The 25,211-nt window shown below is 51.6% G+C and overlaps 1 protein-coding gene across 1 annotated transcript in view; it reads left to right on the forward strand.

The window, feature by feature from the left end:
• C1qtnf1 (C1q and TNF related 1) overlaps nucleotides 1–20,674 on the forward strand; it is a 22,648-nt gene extending 1,974 nt beyond the window's left edge. The window contains exons 2-4 of the mRNA XM_031352718.1: nucleotides 13,265–13,423; nucleotides 16,927–17,066; nucleotides 18,541–20,674. Of these exons, the coding sequence (XP_031208578.1) occupies nucleotides 13,269–13,423; nucleotides 16,927–17,066; nucleotides 18,541–19,091 (846 nt within the window). The 5' untranslated portion in view covers nucleotides 13,265–13,268 and the 3' untranslated portion in view covers nucleotides 19,092–20,674. The remainder of the gene's footprint in view (nucleotides 1–13,264; nucleotides 13,424–16,926; nucleotides 17,067–18,540) is intronic.
• The last annotated feature ends 4,537 nt before the right edge of the window (nucleotides 20,675–25,211 follow it).

The following is a 25,211-nucleotide window of genomic DNA, read 5'->3' on the forward strand; positions in this document are numbered from 1 at the left end:
CCTCTGCCTCCCAAGTGCTGGGACTAAAGGCGTGCACCACCACCGCCAGGCTTGACACGGAGCTTTTAAACTGTCCCATTTTACTTCCTAGAAACTCACACGTGCACACTCCTTGCTCGACCCCTGCCGAGAACTCAAAAGTGGTGTTCTGAGGTTTATGGAGGCCCGGGGAGCCCCTCCCCCTGGGAGGAGGCAGGCTCCACCAGCTGGCCTGTCCTGGAGGGTGAGGGCAGCTCACTGCTTATTCCTAGCTGTAAACTCCCTATTCAGAGCAACCAGCACAGCATTAATTTTTTTTCTGAACACACTCCTTTCTGTTGCTCTTCCTGGTGCCTGTCCCTCCGCACCCCCCCTCCCCGTAATTAGCATGACTCATAAACCAAGTATTCTGGCATTGAACTTCATCCATCAAAACAAAGATGAAAAGAATTTCGTAGAAACTATGGGTTCACTCGGGACACCCTCACTCACTGTTTCTTACCCACCGGGGAGGGGGGGTGTCAGGCCATTTGGTGGGTCACAGTTACTAGAGCTAAAGGTGGCTGAGGCTCTAGGTGACAATCTGAAGCCAGAAGGGCAGGTCAATGTCCACTGGAGGATGCAGCCTCTGACTGACGACCACCACCCTTTCTGGAGAGAAAGGACTGGAAGCAGCCTGGGCTTGAAGGACCTGGAGAGATTAGACCGTGGGTGGTGGCTTCTAGGGACTGTTACTCTGTCCAGTTGTAGTCACTGAAAATCTGCCTTCCGCTAGTGTCAAGTGACCTACAGTGGCTGTCTGGATAGGACCTGCCCACCTCCCTGACTCATTCATGAGGTGCAAGAGACATTCTGGCTTCTCCAGGGAGCAGTTTGCTGAAAACCGGAGAGCCCCACAGGCGCTCTGGCTCTGGCTCTGGCTGTGTCTCTGAGGGCCCTGCCCTGGGTCCTTGCCCTGGCAGGACCTCTGATGGGTGACTGCAGTCTTGGAGGCCTTCAGAAGCGGTTCCTCTTTCCCTCCTTCCTAGGCAGGAAGGGACATGTCGGATCCCTGGGCAGGGTGAGACCTCTGAACCTGGAAGGGCACTGTGTCTCAGAGCCCTGGATAAATAGCATTCGTGATACCGAGGATGTGGCCAGGAGCAGCTCTTCCTGTACAAGCCGGCACCCATTGTGCGGCACCCACCCTGACCTCACTGGGTAGAGGCAGGGGTTTTGATGCCCCATCACCACTGACCACTGGGCTTCCCAGCCTGCTTCGGAGGCCTTTGGGTATCTACAGTCAGCTCCTTGGGCACCTGCCCAGGCACACAACTGGTACTCCATTCACTGACTAGGCTTCTGCGTCTCACCATCTTTCTGGCTGAGATAGGAATTTCCCTTGAAATGAGACAGTGGACCAGGAGACAGCCCGCAGGCAGTGAGCTGGAGCCCAGGCATCGAGGAGGAGGGAGGAGCCAGGAGAGGAGAGTAGTTCAGAGAAACCAAGAAGCCAAGCTCCTGGTGCCCAGGGCTGGGCCACATTGGCCCAGCCACCAACATGTGGTGGAGAGCCTCACATCCTGGGGCTGCAGCTCTCCCCCCCCCCCCCCCCCCCGCCATGGGGCATCTGGTTACCAGCTGCCTGTTGCCCTGGGTACTGGGGAAGGAGAAGATCCCCCTGGGGGAGCTGCCAACCATGGGTGGGCCTGAGGCAGATGCAGGCCAGAAGCTAGGCTGGGTCTGCAACTTCCTCCCTGACATTACTGGGGCTGGCTCTTCCTACCTAGGGTTGGTGCTGGGTTGTTAGCACCAGAGCCTGAGCTTCTGAAAGCTTCAACAAGCTAGGTTCTGCCACTGTCCTCAGTAGACCAATTACAGGAACAGGCAGGTTTATTTAGCGCGGCCACATTGGGAAGAACAAAGAAGAACCTCTGGTGTTGTGAGGTTCAGATGTAAACAGAGACAAAGTATGCAGAACTAAGCTGTCCTGGCCAAGGCATGGCTGGCAAGGTGTTGTCCTGCCCACCGCTGACCCATCATTGCCTCCTTCTCCAAGTAGGAGATACCTGGGGTGGGGGTGGGAATCCCAATTTCACGGGGTCTATTTTCACAACAGTCCAATAGTCAAAGGGAGGGGACCACGTGTCTGTTTGGTATATCTTCATTTCTACCAGGGTACTGAGCTGGGTTCTGAGAGGTGAGTTCTTGTGGAAGATGGGGAGATTTGGAAGGTTTCCAGTGCCATGGAGCTCCTGAGTCTTTTGATAAAGCCCCTCCGTCCCTGGGCCTGGGGCTCCATGAAAATCTACGTAAGAAAAGGAGGTAGGGGGTCTGACGTGCAGACGCCTATGTAATAGCTGATCAGCCGCTCGCCTATGCGATCGCTGACCAGCTGTTCGCCTATGTGATAGCTGACCAGCCGCAGCTGCTGGGGGAGGGGTGGAGGCTGCTGGAGAGGTGACTAGGCTCAAGTCCTAGAGGCTATTGAGCGTGTGTATGTGTGTGTGTGTGTGTGTGTGTGTGTGTGTGAGAGAGAGAGAGAGAGAGAGAGAGAGAGAGAGAGAGAAACAGAGAGAGAAACAGAGAGAGAAACAGAGAGAGAAACAGAGAGAGAGAGAAACAGAGACAGAAACAGAGACAGAGACAGACAGACAGAGACAGAGACTTGGCTAGAGCCCTGGAGGCTGTTGGGGGCTGGCTGAGTTAGAGCCCCAGCCTGCTCTATCTGGTGGTCTCCTTCAGTCCTCACGCTTCCACAGTGGATCTTCTGGTGCTGTCCATTCGTAACTGACTCCTGGCATCCCAAAGAATGGCAAGAGAGCATTCAGCCCTTCCCTCAGCAAGGACTCTCCACACCTCACCTTCCGGCTGACCACTGGGATGTGACTTCAGGGGGCCAGCCTGGAACCCAGTATGCCCCCCCAGGCTGGCCTTGAACACCACACAATCCTTCTGGCTTTGATCTTCCCTGATGACTCTAGGGGCCAGCATTTGGTGTCAGCCTGCCTGCACCGCAGAGATTTCTGAACATTGAACCAGGGAAGCCAGTGATGCGTCCTTCCTGGTGCCCATGCTGTGCCTGGCACCCTGTAGATGCTCAGCTGTCCTCTGCTGAGTAAGTGATGACCAACTGTCTTCTCCCGGGTGTCTGCAGGTGTCCAAGCTGTCACTAAGCAAGCCAATCAGGTGGGTACCCCAAACCAGAGTCCAATGTGTGGGAGCGGCCACTGCCCAAGGGAAGGTGGGCATCTTCCTGCCCCAGATGCTGCTAACACAGGCCCACTGCCCGGCCCAGGGTGTGTTGCAGGCATTCATAAACAAATGTTCATTAAGGAGTAGAAGGATGTGGAATTTAAGGCTTCAACGGGAGGATTACGTGTTTCTCAGAGGCTCCATGTGAGCCACAAATGCTTTACAATCCCTCCCTCCCTGTCAACTTTCCTATGCATAGCCAGCTTTCCTGGAATAAACAAAGGGCTCTCTTGGTCCCCAGGGTGGAGCTTATTTTGTCCTCTCTAAGTGGAAAATAATGTGTACTTACTGTGAGGGAAGAGATGGGATTGTTATAGGCAGAAAGAGAGAAACCCAGAGAAGCCCAGGTAGGAGCCCATCTGCAGTGTTGTTTCCAGCCCCGCCACCCCCCACCCCCGCGGTGGCTATTGGGAGCTTCTGGGTGGGTGGGCTTCAGGGTCGCTGCTGTGGGCGGGGATGCCACACTTAACCTCGTGGTTCTAGAAACTTCTGAGCCAATAAATAATGTACCCTTTTGCACTAATTGCCGCTGCTGGTAGATCTGGGCTCCCAGACCCCCAGCAGGTTCCTGCATCTCTCCTTCCTCTTCCTTTAGACAGAACCAGGCTTTTCTGGTCAGCACAGCCCCACACTTCCTGAGGGCTGAGTTTGCCTCTAATCAACAAGCATGGCCTTGGTTTTCCACCCAACTGATTACTGTCATTTATCTGATCTGTCTTCCCCGTGGCCTCCGGGGTTTGTAACCTTGGTGCAGAATTGGCGTCTTAGAAGCAGGAGGCTTTCTGAGTGCGGAGAAGGGAGGGATTTGGGAAAGAGTAGCTTCAGACTGTAGCGAAATTCAGAACTCAGGCCATCTTTGATTGCACTTGGGTCTCGCTCATGGCCCTCGCCTCATCTGAACACGTAAAAGATACGTGATGGCTTTACACTTGGAATTGGCAGCAGTAAAAATGACACATGGTTGGGGATGAGGGGCAGGTGGGAAGAGGCTGCAATGGTTGAGCCGTTGCTGATCTTGAGGATCTAAGCTCTGCTTCCAGCACCCAAACTGGGTGGCTCACAACCAGCTGCAACTCTAGCCCAAGAGTTCCGTGCCCTTTATATACAGTGAGCACACGTGCATACACACACAAATAAATAAATATTTTTTTAAAGTGACACCAGATGCTGGAGGGCATAGGAATGAAACAGCTCTCATAGAAGTTCCTAGTTCCTGGGCAGGAGATCAGGACTAGAAGCTGAGGGAGAGGCAGTAACATCAGATAGGGGTCCAGGAAGCTTGCTAGGTAAGGCTGGTTCTGAAAACAGGGCTGTAGGTGGGGGGTGGCAGTTAAGAGAGTCATCCATCTAAAGACCCAGAATGGCTGCAGAAAAGTGATGGGGAAGGGAGGTCCACGTGGACACCCAGGATTTAAACACTTGCTTTCTTGACACTAGATACCCTGGAAGTCAAGAGCCGAGCTCCCATTTTAAAGCTGCTTCTGGGAGACCAGCTGGTAGTGTGCAGGGAGACCTTGAACCAGGGTGCAAAAAACAAGAGGCAAAGAGCTTCAGGTGCTTGGCTTAGATGTGGAAGATGTATGAAAAGCATGGGTTTTAGCAGCCTCCACAGTGATGTCTTTCATCCAGCTGCTAGTCCTAGGGGAAGAAAAAAGTATGGATTGTGGGAACAGGAGGAGGGAATGAGCTAATTGTGTGTGTATGTGTGTGTGTCGGGGGTATGAGGGTCTCATGGCAGGGCAGACCAGGGCCACTACACAGACATATGGGGACACAGATACAGAGCCTCACTGGCCAAAGGCAAGTCTGTTTGTCTGCTGAGAAGTGTGAAAGCATCTGCCATCTGACCTGAAGTTTTATTGTGTTTAGTCTAGCTAATTGAAACAGCCTCGTGTGGCTGGCACGTTGCAGAGCACAGACTTGGACCTCAGCACCACTACCGGGTGAGGATGGGGTTGGGGTGGTGTCAGTTGAAGGCGTGACAGGCAGGAGCAAGAGGAGCTAAGAGCTGAGGAGGCAGCCTTGGACATGTGTTTTAAAGGGAGTCAATGAAGTTTCAGCCATGGGAGCATTGACATAAGCCTATAAGCTCAGCATGGGGGAGCCAACCTGGGCTACATAAAAATTCAAGGCTAACCTGGGCAATATCATAAGAGCCTCCCTCCCTTCTTTTCTCTCTCCCATTCTTTCTTCCTTCCTTCCTTCCTTTTCTTTCTTTCTTTCTTCCTTTCTTTCTTTCTTTCTTTCCCCCTTCCTTCCTTCCTTCCTTCTTTCCTTCCTTCCTTCCTTCCTTCCTCCCTTCCTTCTATATGGAAGGGTGAGCCCAATAGACAGAGTAGACCAGAGCCTGGTGCAGAAGGAGTGGCCCAAACTGGTAGGTCTTTTTTTTTTTTTTTTTTTAAGAAAGATTTATTTATTTCATTTATATGAGTACACTGTTGCTGTCTTCAGACACACCAGAAGAGGGCATCGGATCCCATTTCAGATGGTTGTGAGCCACCATGTGGTTGCTGGGAATCGAACTCAGGACTGCTGGAAGGGCAAGCAGCCAGTGCTCTTAACCGCTGAGCCATCTCTCCAGCCCCCCTGGTAGATCTTTTAAAGACTTATTTTTATTCTTACATATGTTTATGCTACATGTGTGTGGGTGCCCTGGGGCCAAAAGAGAGAGCCAGATCCAATAAAACTGAAGGTATAGGGTGTACTGGAAATTGAACTTGGATCTCTGGAAGAGCAGGAAGTCCTCTTAACTGCTAGCCCATCTCTCCAGCCCTAATTAGTACACGGTTTAAAGGACTCACACCGGGCGTGGTCTCTTATGCCTGTAATCCCAGCACTCAGGAGGGCTGAGACAGGAGGGTCACCGAGACTGAGTCTGCATAGTCAGTGGGTTACAGAATGAAAACCTTTTCTCAAAACAATAACAACAAAATAAATAACTAAAGCACTTGGGACATTGCAAAGGTGGTGAACGTGGCATGAGCTGGAACAGACAATAGCAGCAAGATTGACAGATGCTGAGCAAATTGCATTGCTGACCCGGTAGCCACTTGGTAGAGGGCAGTGTTCTCTCTTGGAGAGCATCCTCGGCGGTTCCTGTGAAGTTCTGGGGGATCTCCAGGCTTGGACTAACTAGACAAAGGCCGGTTTGTACTGCCTGCAGAGGGCTGGGCGTGTTGGAGCCCAGGCACAGCATCCCCAGGTTCTTTCCTTTCTGGGTCTTGGGAGTAGTCAACCCCCAGGGCAGTGTCATTCCTGGTGCTGAAGAAATGGGCAATGGGCCAGGCCACCTGCAGAGTGAGGCACTGGCACAAGCTCCTGGGGCCTCTCTTCTCTCGGATGGTCTTAAAGCTTCCAGCCAGAGGGAGCTCAGCTGGGAGGTAGCCTAAGGACACCTGCTCTACTGGAGGAGATCTTTGTTCCCAGGAGGATGCAGAGTCCTACAGGCTGGGCTGGTGAGGTACCTCCAGGCCGGAGGCCTTTCAACCCCATGGCAGGGTCTGGGCGGACTGAGGCCTGCTTTCTGCTGGGTCTCCTTGGACGGGTGTAGAGGAGGGAGATGCTTTAGGATCGGGGAGCTCCTGGTCTTTCTTCTCATGGTTTTGCCCCAAACAAGACCTCACTTCCGTGCAGAGGCAGAGTCCTTTGCTCATAAGCTGGCCGCCCTGGAGGAAGCCACCCTCTCCATCCGCAGGCTTTAGAGAAAACTCCATACCTTAAAAAGTAAGTCCCCTCCCCCGCAAAAAAGTAAGCCCCTCTTTTCCAAGACAGGAACAGGAAAAAATATCCAGGCCCTGGAACACATGTGAGCCCATTCCCTATACAGAGCCCTGGTTCCCCAGCTGTCTCCCTTAAGCAGTTGGGGGGAAAAGACAGTTTCAGACCATCAGGACCCACAGGATCACAGAAAGGAAATCAAGGATTGAAGAGACTTCTGCAACAAGGCATAAACACAGGCTCACAGACCCACTGGAAGTCCCTCTACCACCCTCTTGCTCATCCCAAGTTCGGGTGTTTGAGGGACAATGGCATCATGGAGAAGCAAGGACCTGGGAGCTGATGTATGCATTAAGAAAACACTCAAGACCACTGCACCTCAATGCAGCACGCTCTCTTCCTTGGCTGAATCCTGTGCTCTGTACTCTTCAGTGGTTGAAATAAATTCTACCCAGTTTCAAGCAGAGACTGAGCAATCCCTGGGTTCCCAGTGTTTGAGAGGACTCTGGAGGCAGAAGTGGATGGACACGTGCCTGGGAAAAAGCAGTCATGGTGGGTGGTAGCCATGCTGTGCTCAAACGAGGAGAGTTCTGATGCTATGCTCAGTGTGGCCTGGAGCTTGGACCTGTAGGTGCAGTGCAGTGGCATCCAGTCCTAAGGGTGCTGGGACCCAGGGCTCTCTCCTGCCAGGCTTCCTGAGACTCGAGTGTGAGACTTTAGGGTAGTGTCCAAGCCCCGGCCAAGCTGGACAAAGATGCTTGCTTGGCTTGTCTGGGAGGCAGCGAGAGCCCCTGGAAAGCATCTGGTGGGCCAGCGGCAGGAAGGACAAATGACCTTCAAGGCTCCGAAGGAGGGCTGCTGGTGGGTTAGATGTGCCGGATACAAGGGAGGAAGGAGTCTAAATGACTCCCAGATTTCAGGTTTTTTGTTCATGGCTCCTGCTTCCTCCCCCGCTGGCCTCATTTTAATCTAGAACAGAGTTCCCCTTGGAACTGCCAGCCATGCCAGCCATGTTCTGTAATGTTCTTTACAATATGGCAGCAATAGTGAGCGCATGCACGCAAGTGTCCGGAGCTTGGGAGGCGGCTGGCACTTTGGCACATCTGGGGAGCAGAACCTTGAATTTCTCTTTATTACTATTTATTTATTTATTTATTTATTTATTTATTTATTTATTTTTGCAAATAGAACCCAGCACCTTGTACATGTTAGCCAAGTGCTCTACCACGGATCTAAATCCCAAGCCACTTTGAAATAGTCTCACTGAGGAAGCCAGACTCGGAAGTGCTCAGGCAGGGACGATAGCCCAGTTGGCAAAGTGCTTTCATTAAAAGCTTAAAGACAAGAGTTTGGTCTGCAGAACCTGTGTAAATGGCTTCCTGCTGGTTCTGCTGGAGTCAGGTCAGTGATGGGAGGCAGAGCCAGGCAGCCCTCAAAAGTCCTGACTCTCTTTCTCCTCCTAGTGCATCCTGGGATAATAGGTACGTGCCTCATGCTTCGTGCTTGGCTTGTGTCTTGTTTTCAATACCACAATGGCCACAGTTTGTGAGAGCAAAGGTTTAGAATGATCCCTGCTCACTCCTCTTCGTTCAGCCTCGAGCATTGGTTTGTCTCTCTCCCTGGACTGTGTGTAGTGTTCCTGAGATGGGGACTACGTTTAACTTATGGCTGAATCACCCCACCCCACCCCCAGCTCTTGCACAATGCCAGGCCAATCTCGGAGCATTCCATAAGCCGTGCCTGTGTTAAATTGCCAGCTGAGAGGGCGGCTCCGGCTCGCCTTCCCAGGCTCCTGGCTAGTGAGGAGATTACAGGCTCCTTGCCTCTCTGAACAGCTGCTAACCCTGCGAGGATCTCGGAAGAGAACAGTGTTTACAAAATGCTTTTGTCAAGGGCACTGAGCTTTTGGGGATAACCAAAGAGGATAACCAAGGCCAAACCCACTCAGGCAGCCTCACACACCAGGAGGCCTCGGTATACACACACACACACACACACACACACACACACACACACACACACGCACGCACACACGCACACACAGGCACAGGCGGCCAGAAACAATAGGGCGGACTTTAAAGGAACGTAAGGAAACCGAGCTTGTGGGTGAATACTGACATGAGGTCTGGGAAGGGACAAAACGTCCCAGGCAGGAAGTGCCCTCACGTGCCCTGCCCTCCTCCAGGCCCTGTGAGTTACTCCTCTGCACTCTTCTGCAAGGGGGATTCCGGCTCTCAGGGGTGAAGGTTGGGTGGAAGCGGGTGGGGTGGGGTGAGGAAGGATGCTGGGCTCAATCTGTGGAGCTTGGAGGAAGAAATAAGATAATGGTTTCCCATGGAAGTCAGCGCCCCACAACAGAGAACAGGGCTGACTCAGGCTGGGGCCGTCCTCAGTGACTGTGACTGCGACACAACCCAGAGACTGGCCGTACTGAATGAAAGAGAAATAAGGAAAAAGACATGGCTGTCTCACGGTGTGGTGGAGGAGAAGGTCTATTGTAGATACAAGGGAGAGCACGGCAGAGGCAGGGACATCTGGGAGAGTCCAGAGTGGACATGACCCTGAACCATGTGAGCAGGCTGGGGAGGGGGTGAAGAGCAGCTACCAATCAAGAGGGGCAGCCTGGGCCAAGAGATTGTCCAAGAAAGCAGACAAAAAGACCAGGCAACCAAAAACGGTTGAATTATATAGGGAGGGGGGTCTGGGGGAAGGGGAGCCCAACAACAGGTAGGGACTGAGGGATGCTGGGAGAACCTGCAGCAAGGTCTGCTTTCAAATGTTAAATAGACGCTCTGGCTCTGGCCATTTGTGTTTGTCCCCAGTTTGTGATCTAACACGTGTGAGTATGGACTGTGGGGGTGGGGGAGTGTCACCCCTTGATCAGGACCTGCCTGGCCTTCTCAGGACCTATCTTTCTGTGTGGAGCCTCACAGCAGGGAAGCTTCTCACTTTGCAGGGAGATCCCTCTGTGCTAGGAATGGAGAGGTGATCTGTAGCCAACGTTGGTTAGGTGTCTGGCAATAATAGTTTTTTGCAACAGTGACTATAAGAATCCTGTGGTGATGAGGTTAACTTCGCAGTAGGATTTGGTTAAATGATTGTTAAGATGGCGTGGGGGATGGGAATGTTTCAGCCTTGACTTGATATGAGGCTGTGTGTGTGTGTGTGTGTGTGTAGAGGGGGTGGGGGAGCTGTCCCCTCGCTGCCATTGGCCATCTCCCTTGAGGGGAGGGCTGTTATTCCATTACTTCACACTCCTAGCCCAGCTCTGGGCACCGTATTTTCTGACCAGCATGTTTAAGATTTCCTTTCCGGGTCGGAAAGAGACACATCAACCCTTGCATGGCAGCCCTAGCACTGGTTCCTGCCTGGAGGAATTTTGCCCCTGAGTGGACAGACATAGGGCGGTTTCTGGAGTCATTGGTTGTTACAAACAGAGGAGGATGTTAACAAGGTTTGTGGGTAGAGGCTGGGATCCCACAAAGCACCTTCAGGTGTACAGGACAGGGTCCAACCTGAGGGGGGCTGTGAGCTTCAGATGTCAGCAAAGTCGAGATAAAGAACCTACGACATAGGACAGCCAAAGGTAGTTTTATGTTTGCTCCCATCCATCCATCCATCCATCCATCCATCCATCCATCCATCCATTGCATCCATCCATCCATCCCAGAACATACATAGGTTTTGATTGATACATATATCATATATATAGATTCAGATTAATAGAAGATCTAATTTAAACCTTGTATGGTGCTTCATACCTACACTGCCAGCACTTAGGAACCTGAGGCAGGGGGATCAAGAGTTTGAAGCCAACCTGAGCTACACAGTGAGGCAGAAAAATGGAAAAACCAAATCCAAATAGACCCAAGTTTAAAGAAAAGAAAAACTTCCTTTTGCTGATGCAAACTTAACACTTCCAGGGAGCAGGAGGATAATTATAAAGGTACGGGGGGGGGGGGGGGGGGAGGGACAGGAAATACAGAAACAGAAATAAACAGATCGAGGGAACCTAGCTGGATAAATATTTGTTGGGTGTTAGTGAAGTCGGGGGCACTGCAGGACACTGGCTGGGCCAGGGACATCCATGTCTGACAGGGCCAAGCAAAAGTCTCCATGGCTGGAGACAGCCTGATACAGAAAACTACCACGGAGAAGGGTTTTCCCAGGTCGGGGTTGAGAAGGCGTCTGGGAGAACGAGACGGAGCATAGCATGAAGTCTGGTTTGGGCCATTTGGGCTGGTTCATCTGAGTTTAGCTTGTTTGTGCTCCAGTGGCGCCAGATACCTAGGAGTAGGCCCTAAGCCAGCAGTTCCCTCCCTCTGTCTTACTGTGTGTGCTGTGCGTGTACATGCTGTGCATGTGTGTGCCCTGTACATGTGCATGCTGTGTGCTGTGCATGTGTGTACTGTGCATGTGTGCTGTGTGTTGTGCATGCGTGTGTTGTGCATGTGCATATGTGTGCTGTGCATGTTTGTGTTGTGCATATGTGTGCTGTTTGTGTGCATGGTGTGTATGTGCATGTGTGTGCATGTACATGCTGTGCATGTGTGTGCATGTACATGCTGTGCATGTGTGTGCATGTACATGCTGTGCATATGTGTGCCCTGTACATGTGCATGTGGTGTGCTGTGCATGTGTGTAGTGTGCATGTGTGCTGTGTGTTGTGCATGCGTGTGTTGTGCATGTGTGTACTGTGCATGTGTGCTGTGCATGTGTGTGTGCTGTGTGTTGTGCATGCATGTGTTGTGCATGTGCATATGTGTGCTGTGTATGTTTGTGTTGTGCATACGTGTGCTGTTTGTGTGCATGGTGTGTATGTGCACGTGTGTGCATGTGCATGCTGTGCATGTGTGTGTGCTGTGCATGTTCAGATGTGTACAAGGACACTTCTGTGAGTGGGTGTGGGAATGTGTAGAGGCCGAAGGACAAACTCAATTGTTCCTCAGATGCCATCTGCCTGCTTTTTGAGACAGGGTCTCCCATTGGCTTGGGGCTCACCAACCTAAGCAAGTCTGGCTGGCAGTAAAGCCCCAGGCATCTACCTGCATGCCTATGATTTCAGATCCTGGGACTGTAAGCACAGGCCACCATACCTGGCCTTTACTTATTTTTATTTAGTGTGTGGATCCTAGGAGTGGAACTCATGTCTTTGTGCCTGCTAGGCTAGCGCTTAGCTGCTGAGAGCTCATCCCAATCCCCTCTGTTCTCATTTACCAACGGCATACTAATGAATGAATATTGTCTCCCAGAAAGATTGGCCCTGGGATCACACGAGGCCTGGGTGGGATAGAAGTGATTAATGAGGACATGTTCTCATATCTACCCCTACCTCATGGGCCTGGAAAATTAATTGGAAGGATCTACAGAATCTCAGCTGGGCGCCTGGTGCCGCTGCAGGGCCTGTTAACTGCTTATCAGTCCAAACAGGACCAAGGTGCTCCTGGCTAAGAAGCAGGAATGCAGGGCTGCTGGCAGGTGTCAAGGCTTGGGGGTGTGGCTGTGAGGTGGCATGCAAAGTGCTATCAGCAGAGCCTTGGTGGCACCAGGGTGTGTTGAAGACACGGAGCCCTGAGGCCCTGAGGCCCTGCCCTGGTCACCTGAACAAGAAGCTGAAGTTTAAGACAAGCCATAGGTCTGAGAAGCCAAGGGCCGGACCATAGACTGAGATGTGTAGCTGTCTGGAAAGAGGGACAGGTTCTGCTTGCCCTAGGCCAAGAGCTTAGAGATGACAGGTGGACGGGGCAGAGAATTTAAACAAGTACTCAAGCTCAGTACACACACACACACACACACACACACACACACACACACACACACACCTGCACTTTCTTTGGCTTAGTGGTAGGGGAACACTGGGGTCGAGGAGGGGCTTGAAGGACAGTCTCCATATCGGAAGAGAAGAGGTCTGTCCTAAAACTTTTGCTTGAAAGGTGGGGACTGTGAAACAGGATTGAGTTGGATGGCTGGCTGATGGTGCCTAAATTAAGTGCAAATAGATACTCTCTTAGCGCCCCCTGGTGGCAGAAGACAGCTGCTGCCAGTTTCTCCCCTCCAGCCCGTCCGTCTAGGGATGGTTCTCACTCACCTGGGATTGGTTTTGCTCATTGTCAGGGGTCAGCAGGTGATGGGCTCTCCTTCCTGATCGGCTGGTGCAGATTGCCCTGTGCTCAGTGATTCAGCAGCTCTTGTTGAGGTGTGTGTGTGTGTGTGTGTGTGTGTGTGTGTGTATGGTGTGCATGTGATGTGGGGCTGGGCAGGCAGACAGCTCTCACTGTTGGCTATTTCTCTATAGTCCCTTCCTAACTCATGTCCTCTCCTTGTGTTTTGGCAGAAAGATGGGCTCCTGTGGTCAGGGATTCATGCTGGGATGCTGCCTGCTGCTGGCCATCACCTGGGGCCCCGTCCTGAGCCTTGTGCCACGTGTTCAGGAGGAACAACAGGACTGGGAAGAGACAGAGGAACTGCCATCTCCTCTAGATCATATGATGAGGTGAGGGACTGAGGTAGCATGCTAGCAGGGGTTCTCCATCTGACTGAGTCAATCGTGTGAGGTTTTGGGGTGCTCCAGATGTGGTTGCTCTGAGTTGCAAAAGGCAAAGAGGAAACTGAGAGGTGGACCTAGGGAGGCTGATCCTGGAGGTCAGTGGCTTGAGCATCTTGTCTGAGGATGGAGGTCCAGTCTCATCCCAGCACCAGGGCAGCTGGGTGATCTTGGAGGTCAGTGGCTTGAGCATCTTGTCTGATTATGAGGATGGAGTCTCATCCCAGCACCAGGGCAGCTGAGTGATCCTGGAGGTCAGTCAGTGGCTTGAGCATCTTGTCTGATTATGAGGATGGAGTCTCATCCCAGCACCAGGGCAGCTGGGTCTACAAGAACCTTACGTCTCTATCATGAGACGGCACCTGCTCTGCCTTTGCCTTTAGCTTGCTCTCCCAAGAATAAGTGCCAGGGCTCTGGGAATGCATGTAGTAGGCAGGGACAAGAGGCCTCAAGCAACTTACTCATTTATAAAATGGTGATGCAGTCTGGAAGGGTTTCTCAGGTTTGTCTTATCTGCCAGTTAAAGAACTAAAAAAACAAAACCCTGGAAAAATCTCAAGCACAAGTGACCTCAGAGAAGCCTCAGATGGATGCCACAGACAGCAGCGACAGCTGAAGAAAGGCATTTGTTGGGTGCGAGGAAACACACACACACACACACACACAGACACACATACACACACACACACACATACACACACAGATACACACAGACACACACACACACACACACACACACACAGCAGACATACAAAGAGAAGACCCTATGCAAAGCAGAGGGGGAACTGGGAAAGTCTCTTCTCAAGGGCTGGGTGGCTGACTGGCCTGCAGCTGTAGGGTAGGATGTCCTGATCTGGCCTTGAGCCAGATCTATTGAGTCCAACAATAGAATGCTGGTCTGGATACCAAGCCAACAAAGCCTTTGCTTTAAGCTGCCAGGCTTTTGTCTCAAGTCTGGAAGGTGAGGAAGAAGCCACCTTGGAAATTCAACACCTTTCTTGTGGCCCCTCTCCCTATCTGTTTGCTTACCAGGGAGTCTGTCTAACGTCTAGTCTCTCAATAGGAGCGAGCTGGTGAGGATGGATCCACAGACCAGGCATCAGCTTCTCTTGAAAAGTTATGAAGGACTTGAGGACATCAGTCCCTTTCCTTCATGCGTGTGACCCTCAGTGTTATACAGACCTAAGACTGCGGGAAATATTCTGTAGGGTCTTCAGATGAGAGGCAGGCACAGGGCTCCACGCTGACTTGGGGTTTCCTGCCCATTGGCTCTATTTGACACTCAAGCTTCCAAGCAGAATTTGGTGCCAAGAACCCCAAACCCTTTGTTTCGTCTTCCTTTCCTCTGTTTTCACTCAGCAAACATTAAATAGCCGCTGTCAATCAGGTCATCTCCTGGGACCTAGAAAAGCATACGGAGGGAGGGCAGACCTTGGTTTCTAGAAACTCCAAGGCCACAGGGGGATTGACACGATACAGTCAGGCTCTGGAGTACAGCGGCATCCACAGCGCTGTACCAGGGTCCTGGGAGAAAAAGGCAGAATGCTGTAGGCTGAGGTGGGTGGGTAGTGCAGGAGGGGAGGGTGGTCTGGGGTGGTGGGAGCTGGGGCCCGGGACTTGCCTTCATGTCTGTGACCCTCAGTGGTGTACAGACCCAAGGCTATGGAAGATATGGGAGAGGCATGCCCAAGGCTCAGTGTGGGGGAAGTTTTAAACCTGAGCCTGGGGCAGCTGAGTGTAAGGGAACCCTCCCCCACTCCCAACCCCTCTCCTCACCCTCTCCCTGCCCCCCCCCCCAGTCCAAGGAACCTTCATTCTGGAGGGAATAGAGAGTCCTACAGGAGAGGTTTGTATTCAAGAGATTTCAAGAAGGAATTATGGAGGGAAGCATCAGAGAACGCATTGCTGGTGGAGAGACAAATGCTAGGACCGCTGTCCATGTGGTACCCTAGAGATGGGAAGGTCCCAGGATGCTCCAGGGCGCCTTGGGTAGAGTTGATGTTGTGATCATAAAAAGAGAAAGAGCTATGAGAATATGTTCTGGGGCTGGAGAGCTGGCTCAGTGGTTAAGAGCGCCAACTGCTCTTCCGAAGGTCTTGAGTTCAAATTCCAGCAACCACATGATGGCTCACAACCATCCGTAATGATATCTGATGCCCTCTTCTGGGGTGTCTGAAGACAGCTACAGTGTACTTACATATAATAAATATGTAAATCTTTAAAAAGATATATTCTGGCAAGGTGTAGGGGAAGGGGGTGCCTCGGCGGGCCCATGCCAAGGCATCCCTTTCCCCAAGAGACCAGACACACACCAGTATAGTATAGAATAGAGTTTATTTAGGGCATGGGGAGGGGAGTTAAGAGGGTAGCAGAGGCAGAGAAAGGCAGAGAAGAGAGAGGAGAGATGTAGGGGCCGGCCATGACCATGTAGAGAGATGGGAGAAGGGAATGGGGAGAGAGGGGAACAAAGGGGCAAGAGGGCAAGGTAGTAAGAGGCAGAAGTAAGAGAGGGGGAGGGGGCAAGCTGCCCCTTTTATAGGGCCAAGCCTACCTGGCCATAGTCAGATAACAGTTGGGAGGAGCATACCTGGCTGCTGCCAGGAACTGTGGGGGTGGAGTTTAAACAGAATACCATCAGTTGACTCCCCAGGACTTGCTGGATATGGAGGGGGAGGTCAGGGGGCAGAAGGCTCCATTCTGGTCACTAGAGTGTACTGGAAAAAGCATTTGAAAACAGTAGATTCCAGAGTCCATGAGTCATTATGAATAGGCCTTCAATTCTGGGTACAAGACACCGGAGGAGCCTGTTGAATGGGGGTGGAGGGGATGGAGACTTCCCACAAGAGGAGAGAGGTGTGAGTGAGTGTCTTTCTCCAGGAACTGGGTTTTCATATGATTGGACTTAGGGCATATGTGGGTCTGTGTTTCAGATGAGGATAGACTGGATCAGGGTTAGAGAGGGGCTGGCTGGCTTACTTCAACTCCGTGTCCGTGGAGCCTCTGGGAGTAGAGCAAAGTGCAATGCTGCACATGGCCATGAGGTGGCGGTGTAGAGCCATTACCGTCCAGCCGCGGCTGTAGCACAGAGGCACCTGAAGAGGAATTGGAGACTTTACAAATGAGTTGCTGGTAGATGTGTTCCAGATCCATAGCCCAGTCCTTTACCACTGAAAGACCTGGTTCTGAGGGAGTTGCTTCACCATCTAAGCCCTAAAGTCATTGGCATTTGTGTTATCTTTGCTTTGGATACATTACAACTGATAGTGGGGTGTGTGTTGGGGTGGGGGTGGGGCGCATGGCCATCTGCAGTTTGAGTTGGGATCTCAGAATCCTCCCCAACGCTTTGCTACACAGAGCTTGCATTTCTAGGGGAAGGGGAGCAAGGTGAGGCAAGCCATGTGTCTGCAGCAGCAGGAGAGAGCTCCCGGTTCTGTGATGGCTTATTCCCTCAGGCCTGAAGAAACACAGGAGAAGCATAGCCCCAGCCAGGGCGAGGACCTCCCCACTGCCCGGTGCTACCGATGCTGTGACCCCAGCACTCCTGTATACCAGACCATCCCTCCACCCCAGATCAACATCACCATCCTGAAAGGTGAGAAGCTTCGGAAATGGTTTGGGGGCTGGTTCCCCAGGCTGCTTCATGTACGTGGAGAGGGAGACGTTGCTGGGCGGGGCGGGGCAGGAATGGGGGGGTCACTACCATAGAGCAGAGGTGGGTGTTATCTGGAGGGAAGGAAGACATTTTGAGTTCTGAGCTGTGATCCTGTTCCATGAGCAGCAGAAGAATTTTAGAGGTGGCTCAATGGGTTAGACAAAGCAAGAGGCCCTGAGTTCAAATCCTCAGCACCCACAGAAAAGCTAGGTATAGGCACTTGTGCCTGTAACCCCTGTAACCAGCATGGGGAGGGGCGGGGCAGGCAGACTCTAGGGTCAGGCTTTCTTTTCTTTCCTTCTTCCTTCCTTCTTCCTTCCTTCCTTCTTCCTTCCTTCCTTCTTCCTTCCTTCCTTCCTTCCTTTCTCTTTCTTTTTCTTTTTTTAAGATTTATTTATTATGTATACAGAGTTCTGCCTGCATGTATGTCTGCAGGCCAGAAGACAGCATCGGATCCCATTACAGATAGATGGTTGTGAGCTACCTTGTTGTTGCTGGGAATTGAACTCAGTCCTCTGGAAGAGGAGTCAGTGCTCTTAACCTCTGAGCCATCTCTCCAGCCTGAGTCAGGCTTTCTGAAGCAATAAGATTCCCGGGCTGGGTGGTGGTGGTGGTGCACACCTTTAACCCCAGTACTTGGGAGACAGAGGCAGGTGGATTTCTGAGTTGGAGGCCAGCGTGGTCTACAGAGTGAGTTCCAGGACAGCCAGGGCTACACAGAGAAACCCCATCTTGGAAAAACCAAAAAAAAAAAAAAAAAAAAAAAAAAAAAAAAAAAAAAAAAAGATTTCCTGGGGAGAGCTTACATTTGCCAAACGTTGAGGGGAGAGAAAAGAGGACATTCTCTCTGGACTCTCCAAGTGCCTGTAGGGTGTGTTTACATACATATCACATGTGTGACACACATACATCACACATACATGAAGAGAGGCCTCAGGGATTCTGCTTATGCCTGTTTGCACAGGACTTGCAGACCTCTAAGGTCTTTTTGACGAAACACCTAAGCCATTTCTCTGAAATGCGGTGTTGTCTAGCTAACTTCACATGCCCAGGGAATGCTCGAAACCTGGACCTCCCCTCCCCCTCACTGAGTCCTGACATCTGTAATCCATTTACTCAGAGTGAGCCCAAGCCTGGCCATAGAGCCTGCTGCTTGTGGACAAACACATATGTTCCGTTATCTCTGCCAGGACTTTCCAGAAAGAAACTGAGAAAGTATGCTCTCTGGATATGTACATAGGCCAACTCTTGACAGTGAAAAAGTTATCTATCACTAATGACGACGTGAGGAGCCCAGGAGCCTCCTGCTAAGGGGTGCCAGAGAGGATGCTGGGATGTGGAGTTAGACTGATGCTCAGGAGCCAGCTGCAGGCTGGCCTTCCTTGGGACCTCATATCTTTTTGTTCTCTCTTAGGTGAGAAAGGTGACCGAGGGGATCGAGGCCTCCAGGGGAAGTATGGCAAAATAGGTTCTACGGGTCCCAGGGGCCATGTTGGCCCCAAAGGGCAGAAGGGGTCCATTGGCGCTCCTGGGAACCACTGCAAGGGCCAGTATGCAGCCTTCTCCGTGGGCCGAAAGAAGGCTTTGCACAGTAATGACTACTTCCAGCCCGTGGTCTTCGACACGGAGTTTGTGAACCTCTACAAACACTTCAATATGTTCACCGGGAAGTTCTACTGCTATGTGCCGGGCATCTACTTCTTCAGCCTCAATGTGCACACTTGGAACCAGAAGGAGACGTACCTGCACATCATGAAGAACGAGGAGGAGGCGGTGATCCTGTATGCACAGGTGAGCGACCGCAGCATCATGCAGAGTCAGAGCCTGATGCTGGAGCTGCGTGAGGAGGATGAGGTATGGGTGCGTCTCTTCAAGGGTGAGCGTGAGAATGCCATTTTCAGTGACGAATTCGACACCTACATCACCTTTAGTGGCTACCTGGTCAAGCCGGCCTCTGAGCCCTAGCGGACACCTCCTGTGGAGCTTCCACGGACTGCTGACCTCCTTGCCTGGCACCCCGACCTATCCCTGCATTCTACAGACACTGGAGTCCTGCCCCAGACTGACCCCATCGTCTCTCTGCTCCATCCTGGCTTCCTTGGCCTTGGCTTCCAAAGTTTTGGTTTTTGACAAGATGCCCTTGGCCACTGGGAAGCCCAAAGGACCGTGCGGTCCCAGATCTGGCTGCTACTCTAAGCAGAGAGCTGCCGGTGGATGAAATCATTGGGCGGGGAGCCTGTGAGGACATTGGGGGGCCTCCAGCTCCTTCTGTGTACACAGCCTTAGACGACCCTGTGCTGTGTTGGCCTGTGGCCACAGGGTGTTCCAGAGCACAGCCCCTGTGTGTTCTCATTCCTGGATGCAAGTAAGCAAATGTCATGGGTTTCTTAGGAACAAAGTAAAGCAGAGAAGAGAAAGGAAGGTGGTGTTAGTTCTGGCTTTCCAGCCAGCTGGAAAGAGGGGGAGGGGTTGTACTGGGGAAACTGAGGCACAGGAAAAGCATGAACGGCAACAGAGGAGCTATAGTTTGTGGATTTGGAAACCACATCTGACTTAACTCTAGGCCACGTATGAGCTTTCCTGGGGACAGCAGGACTGACCTCTGAGCTCTGTTGACATGCTATAACCTTGCCCAGGGGCTTGTCAGTCTTTCTGAGCCACACTAATAGAAGGGTTGGGGGAGGGCAGCAAGTGTCCTCTATGGTGGACTCTGGGCTGGTGGCAGCATCCTGCTTGCGCCAACTCACAGGATCCTGACAGTGGCTGGAGACCTCAGGAATCCCTGCAGCTTTCTCTGTAAGAAATAAAGCTCCTACTATGTCCCAGTGCCTCTCTGCTCTGCTCCACTTCTCCAGCCACTCTAGAGCCCAGGGCGGGCAGGCTTCTTGCCTGTTGGGGCATCAGTTCCCCCGTTCCTCCTTCCATGGAAGGGCCAGGCCTCTGATTTGGGTTCCCAAATTGCCCCTCGCCACCCCCAGTGTCCTGCTTTCCTCCCAGTTCAGCATCCTGTCTCGGTACTCGATGCGTTAACCTGCTAGAGCTGATGATGAGTCTGATAGACCTGCCCAGCCCTGACACAGCCCTAGCCAGCCTATGGCCATGTGAGAGGGACCTCCTTTGGGTCCCAGAGCTGGGGTAGAGCTATACAAATCTACCTATTTCTGGGTCGGTCCCTAAGTGGTAGAAGAGGAAACAGGAAATGCATATCCGGGCCACCAACTCCGACTCAGGGATGGCCTCGGGCCTGATTCTCTGATTGCAGAGAACCTGTGTTCTTTCCCCATCTCAGCCATGCTGATCCCCAGGGCCTGGGCCACTGGATATCTGCTTTGTGCCAGCTTGGCCTTGCTTGCTGCTTCCCGGTGGCCCTTGGTTAGGATTGCTCTCTTCTCCTTCTGGAGCTCCATGCGTGCATATGTCACCTCCGAAGGGGCTTCTGTTGGTCAGACTCTCCCAACCACTTTTCACGGGCATGCCCACAGCGGAGGCTGCTGGCCTCCTGTGCTCTTTCCAGAAAACATTAAACTTGCCACAGCGATCCACAGCAAGCTGGCGGGGTTTTGTCTGCTCATTGGATAGAATGCTCCTTCCTCCCTCCTCCACATCTAGAGTGTTCCTTCTTGTCTCCTCCCCATCTAGAGTGCTCCTTCCCTCCTCCACATCTAGAGTGCTCCTTCTTCTCTCCTCCCCATCTAGAGTGCTCCCCCTTCCCTCCTCCCCATCTAGAGTGTTCCTCCTTCCCTCCTCCCCATCTAGAGTGCTCCCCCTTCCCTCCTCCCCATCTAGAGTGCTTCTTCTTCCCTTTTCCCCATATAGAGTGCTCCTCCTTTCCTCCCCATCTAGAGTGCTCCTTCCCTCCTCCCCATCTATCACCTACCCTTCTGCTTATTAATCCAATGGAGTCCCCGGCTTTATACTCAGGGCCCTGGCAGGGCCCAAACTGTTGTGTTCCTAACTGAGGAGACGCGGAGCTCCTACTATGGAGTGTCCAGAGCTGCCCAGTGTGTGGACAGGCCTGGAGACTCCCAGGACATAGAAGTTTGTTCTCCTGCACTGGAGCGTGACCAGCAGAGCAGGTAGCCCCTGTCTTAGCCTGGAGAACTGAATGACCATCCTGGGGCCATGTCACAAAGGCCCAGAAACCAGGTGACTGCAAACAGACAAATCTCTTCTCATAGTTCTGGGAGTCAGAGTTCAAAATGCAGACGTGAGCAAGTTGATGCTCATAGCACTGGGTGGGGGACGCCACTTTCTGCTGCCTGCATCTCCAGACATTACTTGCTTGGAGCGGGGAGGGACCATATCTCCTCACCCTTCCTGTCCTCACTCCACATGATCTCCTAGGCACAGCTTGTCTTCCTTTCAAAGACACTTGGCACTGTACTCAGGGTCTCCTAAAATCCGGGACTCACTCTCTCCAGATTTAACACAAGCACATCTGCCAAAGATATGTGAATGGACACATTGACAGGTGCCAGAGGCCAGGGTGTGTGTGTCTCTTCTGCGGATCACAGTGAAGCTTGCTGTGACAACTCATGGGTTTGGACACTTAACAGTCTCTCTTTGTCCCTGTGGTGAAGCATAGGCACTTCTATTCACTGCTGGCCAACAAGGTCCGTAGCCACACCTCCCTTTCTACCTACCAGCAGCTGGCTTGGAAGCTAGGACCAGCAGCTTGGCATACAGCTGGCCTTCTGCCTTTGCCTGGTGCTGGGAGCCCATGTGGCCACACTCGGCTTTGGGATGGGGCCAAAATGGAGCAGGTGGACACAGGGCCCTTGTTAACAAGCAAGCTCCTTTCTCCATAGTAGAGAGGCTGCTGGGCAGAGAGAATCCTTGCAGTTGCCTGGAAGTGGGGTCTGGGGCTTTTCCCAAAGGGGCCTAGAAGGAATGCGTCAGCCTTACTCAAGGGCTGCTGGCTGCCGGCCCTCCTGTCCTGTGGCCCATGTGCACTCCATCCACAACTGGCCCAGTCACCATGGGGAAGAAGGCGGCATTTTCTCTGGTACCCAAGTGATCCCTGTGACAGATCTCATGTAGGCCAGGCTGATCTTAAACTCACTTTATGATAAGCCTGACCTTGAATTCCTGATCCTCCTGACTCCACGTCCTGAATGCTGGGGTTGCAGGTGTGCTCCAATGTGCCTGGCCTTTACAAATGTTAGCATATATTAATTATAGATATTAAAGTTTCCTTATGACATTTGCATACGTGAGCACACTGTATTTCAGTCATATCCTGTCCGCCGAATCCTCTCCTTTCCCCGTCACTCCAGCTCGTTTCCCTTGTATGTGTGCATGTGCCTGTGCATGTGAGTACGTGCGTGTCGCCCAGTGAGTTTCGTTAGGGTTTATTGCAGGAGCACAGACACAGTGAAGAACATCTGCTTTTCCCTCAGGCAACTGTGACTAAGTCCTCAGGGTGTGGGTGTGAGAGTCTGTCCCGGTTCCAGGGCCGAGTGCCAGAGAGTCCAGTTGTATACAAGTAATTACAGCTGCTCAGTTCAAGTGTGTCACAGCCATGATGTGACCACAAGTCAGTGGTTTTGCCATTTTATTCATCTGTCTGTCTGTCTGTCTGTCTATCGGCTGTATCATACTGTGCTGAGATTACAGGCATGTGCCTTGGTGTTTTTTTCTGATGTCCCTCATAAGATTTAATTTTACATATATGTGCGTTTTGCCTACATGCCCATAAGTCCAGCACATGTGTGGGTATCTTTGAAGCCAGGAGAAGGTGTCAGACCCCTGGAACTGGAGTTACAGAGGACCATCTGCCAAGTCCAGCACATGTAGACCAGGCTAGCCTCAAATTCAGAGATCCTCTGCCTCCGGATTGCTGGGATTAAAGGTGTGTGCTATCACTATGGGACTTAGAATAGGTAAATCTTATAAAGTTGATCCAGGGCTGGAGAACACTGGCTGCCCTTCCGGAGGTTCTAAGTTCAACTCCAAGCATCCATATGGTGGCTCACAACCATCTATCTATAGAGGAATCTGATGCCCTCTTCTGACATGCAGGTGTACATACAGCAGAGCACTCAGATAGTAAATAATAATAAAAAAAAACAGTTGCTCCAACATCTCCAGAAGCTGGGTAGAGACAGCCAATATGTGCTAAGGCATTTATGGTTTTTTTAATGATGAAAACATTCTAAAATTGCCAATCATGGTTACACAACACTGTGATTATGAGGAACCTTGGAACTGCATACTTTGCATTGCTGAGTTGTGTAACCAAGTGGTCACATTCACACTCACACAGGACCACACACTCATACACATTAATTTACTCTCACGCATAGCCAGGTTACCCACTCCTCTCAGTCGAGAGCTGGAGAGGCCTGGCTCTTCTGAATTACGGACCTTAGCAACCATCCATCAATCCAGACTTGGCTAGGGTAGAAACAGGGTCAGAGCCAGTAAGGTAGGACAGGGGTGTGAGAGTCAGCCCTTCCAAGAACATTACTGAACAAGCAGTTTTCGACAGCAAGTATGTGAGATCACTCAAGTTTGAGAGGCTGACACAGAGGCCAGGGGACATTCCAGAGAAACAAGTAATGAAGGACCATGCCTTTTTCTCTCAAATCCCTGCTTTGCTGGGTTGGGATCAGAAAGGCAGGGTGACCTCAAGTGCCCTACCTCAAGAGGCCCCAGTGTCCTGCCTCTCCCAGCATAGGATGGAGTTTGGCCCATTTTTCCTGGAACAGCTAGCTGGTGCAAGCGAGAGACTGTACTCAGAGAATCCTACAAATGGGACTGGAAACCGTGTGCTCTAGGGAGCCTGGACTGCTCCCTACTTAGCCAGAGAAGGTGTCCTTCCCATTCCCTGTAAAATGGTTTTTAATAAGCTCTATTAATTATTAATATGACCCAGTCAGTCCCCCAATAATATAGTCAGAGTCCTGTGGATTTATTTAATCAGTTCTTGCACAATTACTGGGGAAATTACCCCAAATCTATCTTTCTATATGTTAGATTGTCTACTTCCCCAGCTGTGCTCCCCAAATACTTACTGTTTGTGTCTTCCTGGGATATTTCTACTCTACCAGCATGACCTCAGGGTCCATTTTGCTCGGCCCTGTGCTCCTGGTCCATCCTATCTAATGGAGACCCTGTGATCTCTCCATCTTCCTCCTCACCTTTCTTCCTCGAGGTCCCTACCTGAGCTCCCCAGCCTGATAATAGAACCCCCCCCCTCTTCTATTGTCCTCAGTAATTGTAGCCACCTTTACTTAACCAATAGTGTTAAATTGGGGAGCAAAGTTTACATACTATCACTAGGTGTATGGGAGGATCTGCTCATCAGGGGCAACTTGATCTTAGGGCCCAGGATTTAGCATTTGAATACATAGTAGCAGAATCTTAGGAGTCAGGATTTAGTACTTGAATACATAGTAGCACCAGACCAACCTCTCAACAAAGCTCAAGTTAATACCCACACAGCTGGAAGACCTGCCCGCTAGACAGGCACAAGAAAGCATGCATGCTCCTCAGGGAAGGGGGAGGACACAGAGCTGTCACCAGCTACGTTTAAAACAACACACTAGCTACCTAAAAGGTCAGAGAAATGGAAGAAGACTGAAGATTGTGGCACAGGGCTGGCGATGACAAGGAACCAGATGGAAAATGCTAGAAGTGGGAAACCAAATGAAACCAAGAAGTCTGTGGACGAACTTAATCACATGCTGAACAAAGCAGAGGAGAGAAGTTGTAAAGGAGACAGTGAGTCAGAGGACAGTGCCAGGAATAAGCATGGGGAAGATGGAGGTAGAAACAGAAGAAAGAAGAGACCTCAGGAAAACCAAGTTGGGTGCCTGAGGACCAAGTGGAAGGGACTGAGGAAGAAACTGTGAACTTAAAGAGACAGAGTCAGGACCATGGGGCAGACAGAGGCCATGTGCCAGAGGCAGCCCTCACACTGAGGAGACCTCAGGAAAACCAAGTTGGGTGCCTGAGGACCGGGTGGAAGGGACTGAGGGAGAAACCGTGAACTTAGAGAGGAGTCAGGACCATGGAGCAGACAGAGGCCATGTGCCAGAGGCAGGCCCTCACATAGGCTAGTCCTGTCAGGACTATGGGGCA

The sequence above is a fragment of the Mastomys coucha genome, unplaced genomic scaffold (assembly GCF_008632895.1).
Source record: "Mastomys coucha isolate ucsf_1 unplaced genomic scaffold, UCSF_Mcou_1 pScaffold5, whole genome shotgun sequence".
In the NCBI taxonomy this organism is placed as follows: Eukaryota; Metazoa; Chordata; class Mammalia; order Rodentia; family Muridae; genus Mastomys; species Mastomys coucha.